The 11,832-nt window shown below is 48.0% G+C and overlaps 1 protein-coding gene across 2 annotated transcripts in view; it reads left to right on the top strand.

Moving 5' to 3' along the window:
* ENOSF1 (enolase superfamily member 1) overlaps positions 1-11,832 on the top strand; it is a 41,211-nt gene that overhangs the window by 19,788 nt on the left and 9,591 nt on the right. For both annotated transcript variants that reach the window (XM_017499090.2, XM_017499098.2), the window contains exons 5-11: positions 196-222; positions 2,818-2,890; positions 2,989-3,027; positions 3,448-3,530; positions 5,742-5,776; positions 8,454-8,541; positions 10,794-10,928. In XM_017499090.2, coding sequence (XP_017354579.2) covers positions 196-222; positions 2,818-2,890; positions 2,989-3,027; positions 3,448-3,530; positions 5,742-5,776; positions 8,454-8,541; positions 10,794-10,928 — 480 coding nt within the window. The remainder of the gene's footprint in view (positions 1-195; positions 223-2,817; positions 2,891-2,988; positions 3,028-3,447; positions 3,531-5,741; positions 5,777-8,453; positions 8,542-10,793; positions 10,929-11,832) is intronic.

Raw genomic sequence — 11,832 nt, 5'->3', positions numbered from 1 at the left:
CTCTCCTGAGAGGTTTTGGCAGTAGGTAGGGAATGGCAGATGGATGGGATGGTGGAAGGCACAGGCAGCAGTAGAGGCGGGTCGGGGGAACCTGATGTCTGAGAGCCAGTGTTTGCTGCCAGTGCATTTACTGTTGGAAAAAAATGGGGGCACTTTACACATATGTCTTACAAATCCTTTCTTTTTTACTTCAAGCCTGTCTGGAAGTTACTCGTGGACATGGTAAGTAGAATCTTTAATGTTACAATCATTTCTGAAAATGAAATGAATTTCATGGATGACTTGCCTTTTGATGATCAGTAAATATATTCAGGACTGTCTGTTGATCACTGTAGTGATGATAGAGCCAGTAAAATATGACATTTGTTTTCTGATATCTGACGTAACAGATGACTGTACTCATGCAGGCAGGGTGGCATGAGGGGCAGCAGAAGGGGTCCTGCTCCCCAACCGTGTACCTGTAACATGCAGTCCCAGTTCTCTGAGCCTCCATTGCCTGTGACAAGAGGATCATCCTAACTTCTCTAGGAACCTCACAGAACTAAAGATCAGTGAGAAAAGCACCTCATAAACTTTTCAAAGCAAGATGTTATAATGTTATGATGATATCCAGGCTGGGCGTGGTGGCTCACGCCTGTAATCCCAGGACTTTGGAAGGCTGGAGGATGGCTGAAGCCCAGGAGTTTCAGGCTGCAGTGAGCTATAATGGCACCACTGCACTCAAGTGACAGAGCAAGACCCTGTCTGGAAAAACGAAAAGATACTCTCCAGTCCCTTTGACACCAGGAATAAGATCAGGCCATTGCAGCCTCTGCTGTACAGTTCCAGCAGAGAAGGAGCTGAACACTGAATTCTAAAGATATGCACTTGGCTGTTTTCTTTCTCCTTTTCATAGCAGAGGTGAGCAACTGGATGCTGAGGAGGAAAAAACTGGGCAAGTTAAAGGGGAATGAACTTCAGACCCATGCAGAGCTGGCTGTGAGTCCGGGTTTCACTGCTCACTAGCTGCATGACCTTGAGCATGTGACTCCCCCACTCTTAGCTGCAGTGATACCTGGGTGGTGGTTAAAAACCTCTGGGTCCGCAAATGAAGCCCCTTGCTATTAGTTGGCAGCAAAATTAAGGAAAAACAAAGAACACCATGGCCTTGAAGAGTGTTGGCCAGGAGACTGCGCCTCCTCTGGAGGAAAGCGGACAGGAGGCTGTCACATCATCTCTGACATGGAGCGTGGCCTCAGGGCCATCCACAGGGGAAGGATGCAGAGCTCTTGAGCCTCTTCTGGACTCACAGTTGGCCTTTTACATGGGTGGAAGAGGTAGCCACCAAAAGGGAATGATTTGCAGGCCACCAGAAATGTGCCTGAGGTCCCACCTGTGGACTGTCCATTTTTGGATCCTGTTCCCTTTCAATGCTGGTACTCTTTTTTTTTTTTTCTTGTAATTTAATTTTCAGTGTCTGGTGATCAGTGTTTTTTGAGATGGAGTTTTCTTCTTGTTGTCCAGGCAGGAGTACAGTGGTGCAATCTCGGCTCACTGCAACCTCCTCCTCCTGGGTTCAAGCGATTCTCTTCCCTCAGCCTCCCAAGTAGCTGGGACTGCAAGCCCCTGCCACTATGCTCAGCTACTTTTTTGTATTGTTAGTAGAGACGAGGTTTCACCATGTTGGTCAGGCTGGTCTCTCTCGAACTCCTGACCTCAGGTGATCCACCCACCTCGGCCTTCCAAAGTGCTAGGATGACAGGCATGAGTCACCCACCCAGGCCAGAACTCTTAAAAGAAGCAGAATCTCAGGGTTGAAAGAGCTTTTAGGATTTTTGACAGTTATGGTAGATTATTATGGGTCACTATAAGACCTTAGTGGGAATGGGTTTTTTCCAACTGACTGTTTTCCAACTGACTGTTCGGTCAAGGTGGGGAGAGGCCTCAGCACCAGGCCCTGCCGAGATGTTGGTGGGTGGTCAGCCAGGTGGGCCACTCGCCCCAGTTCACGCACTCAGTTCCTGTGTGCGAAGCAAACATCCCATTTGGCAGAAGAAACTCCTGAAGATCACGCTGCTAGTGAGCAGTGGCCCAGTGCTGGGCAGCCTTCTTTCCTCCGCAGTTCACTGCTCCGGGACCGTCCTCTGGCCTTGAAGCCCACCCTGGACAGCCCTGTTGTGTGGAGCTCATGTGCACAGTGCTGCCAGGCGTTCATCTCTTTGCTGAGCTCCTGCTGAGTGTTTGCTTGGGGCCAGGCCCTCCTTCCAGGAAACCATGTCAGCTGGAAAGAACAGGGTGGCGGCGGGTGGCGAGGGGTCAGAGCATGAGCATCTGAGGGCTTCATCAGGGGACAGTGAGGAGCCTCTAAAGGACTCTACACTTAGGAATGATAGAATCAAACAATTTAACAAAGCCCCAAAGGTCCCTGCCAGGAAAGAATGAGCCTATGTATCACCATAAGCAACTTCTTAGACGCTTAACTCCTCCCTGTCATCTCAGCACTTTAGGAGGCCGAGGAGGGAGGATCACTTGAAGCCAGAAGCTCAAGATCAGCCTGGCTAACACAGTGAGACTCTATCTCTACAAAAATAAAAATAAATTAGCTGGGCATGGTGGCACACACCTGGAGTCCCAGCCACTCAGGAGGCTGAGGCAGGAGGATCACATATACCCAGGAGACTGAGGCTGCAATGAGCTATGATGGCACCACTGCACTCCAGCCTGGGCAACAGAGTGAGAGCTTGTCTCTAAAAAAAGAATAATGCATAATTTTTAAAAACGAAATATAACCCAACTTAGAATTGATTCGGGCCTCTTGCCTTCCTGTTACATTACCAGGATCCCAGGACGCTGGTGTCCTGCATAGACTTCAGGTACATCACCGATGTCCTGACTGAGGAGGATGCCCTAGGTGAGTTCAGAAGCTTTCTGGGATACACCGATGTGCACGTGCAGAAGTGGGATGCTTTGTAGCCTAAAAGGGTGAGTGATGCTTTTTATTTCTTCCAGAAATACTGCAGAAAGGTCAAGTTGGTAAAAAAGAAAGAGGTGGGTTGTAAGAACATTTTCTTCATTGTTTTTGCTAACATTGCCCATTTTTGAGTGCCCCTGTCCTTTTGGCGTACACACTGTCCTCCCAAATGCCCCATGCTGAGCAGCCAGGCCTTCAGAGCAACGTTCAAGTCTGCATGGTGAAGCTTCCTGGGTATGACCCCTGACTGCAGGGTTTGCTTCAGCCACTGCTGAAAGGAAGTCTGGCTTAGGGAGGGTCCTTGGGGAACAGGGCAGTCTGTGAGGGTATCCTAATCACCTGGGTTTGACATCCTAGTAATTTGTGGCTGGGTGTGTGTGAAAGGCAGGGTCAGGAGAACAGCAGGACTCTCCATGGAAAACAGCTTAGCTACAGGCACTTCCAATTCCGAAAGGCCCTGGAAAGTGCAAAATGTTGATGGCGCTGTGTTTTCACAGAGGAGCAAATGCTGGCACAAGGCTACCCTGCTTACACGACATCGTGCGCCTGGCTGGGGTACTCAGATGACACGTTGAAGCAGGTGGGCATTTTAACCTGGCTTTGTAGTTAGGCTGCATGGGGAGAAACCAACCTGTTTTTTCATCTATACTCACACCACTACTCTCAATACCTCACTCTGACACCAGACGTGTACGGTTTTCTCTCTCATGCCAACCAGTTCTCCACCTTTCCGTGGACACCAGCTGGGTGTCCTGCTATTTTACTCAATTCTGACACCACTTACCTGGAGCTAGCCTCAGACCCCACGGGCTAAGTGCTCAGTCTTCCAGAACTGCCCCGTGGCAGATGCCAATCGCAAGTCCACATTGTCACCTGTGATTCTGACTGGCTTTGCCTCTGATGGGAGGTTCCCACAAACCCCGCTTTGAGTTCAATCATTTGGTGGATTGGCTCACAGAATTCAGGGAAACACTATGTTTACTCATTTATTATAAAGGATACAACTTAAGAACAGCCAAACTGAAGAGACGCATAGGGCAAAGTGTGAGGATGGGTACAGAGCTGCCGTGTCCTCTCTAGGTGAGCCACGCTCCCAGCACTGCCATGTGTTCACCAACCTGGAAGCTCTCTGAAGCCTGTTCTTTGGGGGTTTTATGGAGGCTTCAGTATTTAGGTATGATTAAGTATTTGGCCATTAGCCATTGATTCAACGTTCAGCCCCCTCCCCTCCCCAGAGATCTAGGATAGGCTAAAGTTTCCAGCCCCACAATCGTGCCTCCCTGGTTTTCCTGTCCCCAGCCCCATCCTGAAGCTACATAGGGGACCTCAGCAGGGCTATCTCATTCACATACAGAAGACACTCCCATCACTCAGGAGATGCCAAGGGTTTTAGGGGCTGTGTGCTAGGAAATAGGGGGACAGAAATGGGGACAGAGACCTAATACATATTCCTTCTTATATCACATGGGCTTTATATTGCAGCCTCTCTGGGAGAAATTTAATAATTTCTTGTTCACTTTTCTAATCATTTGACCAGGTGTGGTGGCTCATACCTGTAATCCCAGTACTTTGGGAGGCTGAAGCAAGTGGATCATCTGAGGTCAAAAATTCAAAACCAGCCTGGCCAACATGGTGAAACCCTATCTCTACTAAAAATACAAAACAAAAAATTAACTGGACGTGGTGACGTGCACCTGTAGTCCCCCTACTCAGGAGGCTGAAGCAGGAGAATTGCTTGAACCCATTGCCACTATACTCCAGCCTGGGTGACAGAGTGAGACTCCATTTCAAAAAAAAAAAATTATTTTGGATACAAGGCCTCATTCTGAAAGTACACGAGCAAATGCAAAGCCATTTACCTTGTGGACCCAGGGACTCTGTGACTTACGGAGCCACCTTGGGCTCTGGAAGGTAACAGTCTAGGGTGTGATTCCCAGGCAGCACAGCGGCAGACCCACTGTGAGATGAAGAAATAATGCCTGTTTCCTGGGATGGTTTTGAGGATTCAGATACATGCTGTAAGTTGTGTCACGCTCAAGGCACCATGCTGGCACATGGCATGCAGTCGGCACATGGTGGATTTATTACTATTTCTCTTTACACTGTGCCCACTTTGAGAGAGGAGAGAGGGAGGCTGACTTCTGCATGTTACTCTTAAATCCACTCATTCTATGGATGCCACAGAATATCCTAGTTTTTTTTTTTTTTTTTTTTTTTTTTTTTTTTTTTGAGACTGAGTTTCGCTTGTTACCCGGGCTAGAGTGCAATGGCATGATCTCGGCTCACCGCAACCTCCGCCTCCTGGATTCAAGCAATTCTCCTGCCTCAGCCTCCCGAGTAGCTGGGACCACAGGCATGCACCACCATGACCAGCTAATTTTTGTATTTTTAGTAGAGACGGGGTTTCACCATGTTGACCAGGATGGTCTCGATCTCTTGACCTTGTGATCCACCTGCCTCAGCCTCCCAAAGTGCTGGGATTATAGGTGTGAGCCACCGTACCCAGCCTATCCTAGCTTTAAAAAGAGAGATCAATGCTATATTTCCATTCCAGGAAGGTTGTGACCATTGAAAAAATGGTTCCCATAGAGATGAGGAAAGAAAGTCACCCTACAAGTAAAAAGTGATCTCTGTCAGCTAAGCTGTTTCTGCTGTTAATTTCAACAACACATGGGGGTTGCTCTGTTCTATGCTATGACCACAATGCTTGTGAAACGGATCAGCAATGACTGATGTCTGGTCAGACTGAGGGGCCCTCTCCAGTGTGTGACCCTGTGGTCCTTTCCCACAGCTCTGCACCCAGGCACTGAAGGACGGCTGGATCCGGTGAGTGTTTGTGATGATGGACCTGACTTTCCCAGTTGGCGGCAGGAGGGACCCAGGCAGTGGAGAGGAACCAAGGAATAAAAGGCACCCACAGGCTCATAGGGTTGCGTAAGAGAAGTTTCCCCTTAGGCCAGCCTCTTTCTCTAAAGGCAGGATGTGAGTCCTCATTCAAATTCTAGGACATCAGAGTTGAAAGAGGCCTGGGAGATTGTTGATTTCAGGCCCTAGAATAGAAATCCATTCTTTATCATCAGTAGCAGCATTGATTCAGCTTTTGCAGGAATACCTCCAGAGGCAGCGAGCTTAACTTGGTGAGGCACTTTTCATTCTTTGAGGGCTTTAAGTATTAGATGGGGTTTTTTTGTTTGTTTGTTTTGAGTTTCACTTTCGTCGCCCAGGCTGGAGTGCAATGGCACAGTCTCACTGCAACCACCACCTCTTGGGTTCAAGCCATTCTCCTGCCTCAGCCTCCTGAGTCACTGGGATTACAGGCACCCTCCACCATGCTTGGCTAATTTTTGTATTTTTAGTAGAGACAGGGTTTTGTCATATTGATCAGGCTGGTCTCGAACTCCTAACCTCAGGTGATCCGCCCACCTCATCCTCCCAAAGTGCTGGGATTTCAGGTATGAGCCACCGCACCCAGCCAGGTGGGTCTTTAATGTCAGGAACCCGGCCAGACGCGGTAGCTCACACCTGTAATCCCAGCACTTTGAGAAGCTGAGGCGGGTGGAGGATCACCTGAGGTCAGGTGTTTGAGACCAGCCTGACAGCAATATGGTGAAACCCTGTCTCTTGAAAAAAAAAAAAAAAAATTGTCAGGAACCCTTTGCTTCCATGTAATTTCCAGCCATAGGTCCCAGTTCCCAAGAGCCAGGCTGTTCCTCTTCCACTTGAGTGACAGCCCTCCTCTTCCTCCAGGCCACCTCCTTTCCATACTGCTCATCTGTGCTTCTCCCTTCTGACTCTCACATGTGCACATAAAGACCTCTGGCCATCCTAAGACCTTCTCTAGATGAGCCTTGATGGTCAATGACCCCACATCCTGACACAGGGCAAGATGCAGAGGGACCATCATCTCTCTTGATCTGGTCTCTGTGCGTCCCTCAATGCAGCTCACCATGGCACTTTTTGCCTGTGACATGTCACCAGGCTTCGTATCTGACCTGCAGCCACTCTGGTCTCTGAGCCTCCTGCTACTCAGTGTGTTCTGTGGAGCAGGAGCTCCAGCATCACCTGGGAGCTTGTCAGAAATGCAGCCTGGGGCTCTCCCCAGACCTGCTGCATGGGAATCTGCACTGGAACAAGATCTCCGAGTGATTCCTATGCACACTCAAGTTGGAGAGGCACTGGATTCTTGTTAATGCCTCAGCTAAATAAAGGGTTGAGGAGTAAGAACTTGAAGGAGGCAGCATGAGGCCTTGGCATCTCATGGAACTGGAATCACATTTTGCCTTTCCCCTCATCTCCTGCAAATACTCACTATGTGATCAAGGGCAAATTGCTCAACCTCCCTGAACTTCATTTTCTCCCTATCAGCACAAATAATATGAGCTTATGGTTCTCCTCAAAGTTGCCATATCTCAGAAGGACCGGCACAGGGCAGGATTCAGAGCAGCTGCTGTAAGTGCTGGCTGCTTGCCCTCCCTCTACGTACCCTGGGAAGGCCACAGCAATGTATCTGGTGACTCAGAGAAGGCTGTGAGGAGATTTAAAGGGCCTCTTCCCAGCACGGAAGCCTGGCACCCAGAGCCTGTGGCCAGCCACCCTTTCTGGAGCATCACGGATCATGTAGTTGAAGCCCCCAGATGGTACAGAAGAGAACGGCAGGTGCCTGAGAGCATGTGGCACTCTGCAACCTGGGGCTCTTTGCAAAGCAGCAGGAGGACCTCAGCCAAGGAGGTGCACAAGGAGGACAGGCTAGTGTTCAAGGGGGAAGATGCTGGCGTCCCTGCGGTGGTGTCCCCTCCTCCACCTGTCAGTGCCCAAACTGAGGCCAGCAACACCTCTTCTGAAGCAGAGTCACAGAGTGTGGATGTAGAGGCCCATGTCTCAAGAGAATAGCTGGACATCCAAACAGATTAAGGAACTCCATACAAGTGTCTGGGTGCGGTGTAAAGGAGACCTCTACACGGAAGCTCCAGCCACACTCTGCTGTTCCCCAGTTACGTGACCTCGTCACTTTCCCTCCCAGAACCTCAGGCCTCTGCACTGCAGCGGACAGGCCATCCCTGTGGCCTTCCTCTCACTGAGTTAATTCAAGACAAAGCTCTCCTTTGTAAGCCAGACCCTTTCCATTCAGGCTATCACAGGGTGGCTCACTCGGCACCCCTTGTCAGCCCCACTCTCCTCTTCAATTCTCACTGTGGCTTTTTTGTTAATTCCTTTTCATGGCACAGCAAAAACTCAGTTAATTGTTTTAAAGACCTGACTTCTCTGATATAGCTCCTTAACTCCAGGTAAGCAGATACTTGAAAGTCATTGCCCTGAGACTGAATGAAGAGATAAAGTTCACAGGTTTATTTCAAGTGACTTATCTGAAGATGGGGAAGGAGCAAGAAGTTGCTAGAAAACATGGTCTGTGAATTATTGACAGAGACAGTTGCTTCTGCAGATCCAGGTGCCCTTGCCAAGTCCAGGTACAGGTCTAAACTAGCAAACCAAATGCATTTTCTAGGTTTAAAGTAAAGGTGGGTGCTGATCTCCAGGACGATGAGCGAAGATGCCAACTCATCCGAGACGTGATTGGACCAGAGAAGACTTTGGTAAATATCCTCTCACTCCACAGAGAAGCAGCAGCCTTTGTCCAGGGCTAAATATAACTTGTTCCAAGCACAGATTAAAGAATATTGGGAATTTAAAAGCTTATTGTCAGAGGAAGTACAGTTCTATAGTCTTACAGTAGGTGAACTCAAAAAAAAAGGCGAAGGGACTGATAGTTTTACATTTCTTAATTCTGCAGAACTAGTTAAGTAAGTCTGGGGTTAAGGATCCTTTCTTGCTAACACAGCTGCACCTGAGCAAACATGTTTCCCATTGGTGCTCTGGTGTGTCAATCATTTAATCTCCCTTCCTAGCTCCTCAGGTAGGTGGGTGTCAGGGAGCCATTATTGAAGAAATGTTGTAACTTCAGCTGAGATAAATGCACGGATCAGTCATTTCTGATTGGTATTTTTATAAACCAGTTCTTATGTGTAAAATATTTTCATGAAAGAAAGTCAACGTAAGATGTTTTTATGAGGCCTTAAAAGCTTTTTGCATAAGTTAAATAGAAATTTTGAGTTCTTGACCCAGGATCACTATTTATGCATGAATTAATGCTGTTTTTGTTTTATGAGATCATCCTTATCCAAATAACTTACGATACAAATTGATTCTGGGCTGGCCAGGTGCGGTGGCTCATGCCTGTAATCCTAGCACTTTGGGAGGCCAAGGTGAGTGGATTGCCTGAGCTCAGGAGGACGACAAGAGCAGCCTGGGCAACATGGCGAAACCCCATCTCTACTAAAAAATCCAAAAAAAAAAAAAAGATTCTGGGTCGAACACAGTGGCTCCTGCCTATAATCCTAATGCTTTGGGAGGCTGAGGCAGGTGGATCACTTGAGGCCAGGAGTTTGAGACCAGCCTGGGGTACCTACCAAGACTCCATCTCTAAATGAAAGAAGGAAAAATATTTAACCAGGTACGGTGGCACACGTCTGTAGTCCCACCTACTGTGGAAGATGAGGCAAGAAGATCCCTGAGCCCAGGAGTTGGGGGCTGCAGTGAGCTACAGTAACACCACTGCACTCCTGCGTGGGCAACGGAGTGAGACCTAGTCTCTTAAAAAAAAATTTTTATTCTGAGCATACTGTCCTCTGGTTCTCATAGTGTCCTGGGAGGGAGCTCTTATTACTTAGCACATTCTATAGAGATGTCTATTTTTGTGTTCTACTCCAAGCACAGTAAGATCAGGGATGAGGGGCTGTCCCTTAAGCAGGACACAGCCAGTACCTGGCTTCCAAGAATGGTAATGGCACACAGAGAGCCAGGGCCTAGGAGGGAGAGGACTGGACTTGAACTCACCATTGACTTGACTTACTGTTCTTAAACAAGTTACTTAATTTCTCTGCATGACAGTTTTCTTATTTGTAAAATGGGTTAATATGAACTGCCTCATGGGGTTATTATGATTATTATTATTTTTTTGAGTTAGGGTCTCACTCAGTGACCCAGGCTAGAGTGCAGCGGCATGATCACAGCTCACTGTAGACTTGACCTCCCCTGGCTCAGGGGATCCTCTCAACTCAGGCTCCTGAGTAGCTGGGACTACAGGTGAGAGCCACCACACCCAGCTAATTTTTGTATTTTTTGTAGAGACAGGGTTTCGCTATGTTGCCCAGGCCAGTCGTGAACTCCTGGGCTCAAGAAATCCACTGGATTCAGCCTCCCAAAGTTTTGAGATTACAGGCATGAACCACCATGCCTGGCTGGTTATTATTAATATTAAATGGAACAAAATCCATAAAGTGCCTAGTGGAGTAGGTGCACCATTCTGGAAGCATTTATGCTATTTATGACTGTGCCAGACACATAGTGGGCAGTAGTCAATAAATGACTATTGAACAAACTTATTGTTGATTGTGCATGATTCAGAATGTGACAAAATGGTTCCTACAAATACAACCAACATTGCAAGACACATGTATTTGGGTGGCATCTAAATGGCGATTGGACCAGAGCCCAAGGCCAGTGGGCACTTCTCATGGCCCAGCGCAGGGCACTGCCAGACATCCCAGCAGCTCCTCAGACAATTCACAGCTCCTCCAAAAGACTGTATCTGGAGCCAGAGTCCCTGTCTTGGTGGCTGCTCTTTGGCTCTTTTTATTAGGGCTGTGTGCTGGGCCTCAGCAGAGGTGTTAGGGGTCTCACTCAGCTCTTGGTGGCACTGAGTGACAGCATTTCCTCCCTAGGAGCCACAGCCCTGCAGCAAGGTTGGCTCAGGGCAGACCTCCCTGTGAAGAATCTCTTTTTGCAGATGATGGATGCCAACCAGCGCTGGGATGTGCCTGAGGCAGTAGAGTGGATGTCCAAGCTAGCCAAGTTCAAGCCATTGTGGATTGAGGAGCCAACCTCCCCTGATGACATTCTGGGGCATGCCACCATTTCCAAGGTGGGAAAATGGCAGCTGCTGCTGCCATGGCAATTTATTTTTTTTGTTTAGTTTTCCAGAGTGCTGGAAACAGATCCTGAAATTTCTTCACTTGCTCCCTCTTGCATTTCCTGATAAAGTAGCTGAAATAATTGTAATGTGTGACAAACACTGGGGTTACAGGCCTGATGTTCCCTTGTCTTCTTCAGCTTATACTTTGCCCTTATTTCTGTTTGTTTTAGATAAAGTAAGCTGCTGAAAGCTGAAGGGCTACCAGCAATTTGAAGGTTAATAGACATGGTTCCTATACTTTGTAAATATAGAAATGTGATAGGGGTGTGTGTGTGTGTGTGTGTGTGTGTGTGTTGTTGTTGTTGTTGTTGTTGTTGTTTTGTTTTGTTTTGTTTTGTTGAGATAGCGTCTCACTCTATTGCCCAGGCTGGAGTGCAATGGTGCCATCTCGGCTCACTGCAACCTTCGCCTCCCAGGCTCAAGCAATTCTCGTGCCTCCGCCTCCCAAGCAGCTGGAACTACAGGTGCGCAGCACCATGCCAGACTAATTTTTCGTATTTTCAGTAGAGACGGAGTTTCACCATGCTGGCCAGGCTGGTTTCAAACTCCTGACCTCAGGTGATCTGCCTCCATCAGCTTCCCAAAGTGCTGGGATTACAGGTGTGAGCCACCACACCCTGCTAGAAATGTGATAGGTATTATAAGACTCTTCACCCAGAATGAAACAAAAAGTGAAGATTCCTTTGGATGACTCAAAAGGAAAGGTTTGCTTAGCTAATGTCTAGGTCAGAGGTCTCCCCAAGAGAAGGCAGCCTGTCTGTTTTCCAAGAGCCCTCGTGATAAATTCACCCTAATTGAAGCCAGTCTTTCTCCCTTTCAGGTTTAGAAAGAACTTGAAACATGGGAACATCTG

The sequence above is a fragment of the Cebus imitator genome, unplaced genomic scaffold, assembly GCF_001604975.1.
Source record: "Cebus imitator isolate Cc_AM_T3 unplaced genomic scaffold, Cebus_imitator-1.0 Scaffold12, whole genome shotgun sequence".
Classification (NCBI taxonomy): domain Eukaryota; kingdom Metazoa; phylum Chordata; class Mammalia; order Primates; family Cebidae; genus Cebus; species Cebus imitator.
The sequence above is the reverse complement of the archived record's forward strand: the minus strand, read 5'-3'. Positions and strand labels throughout refer to the sequence as shown.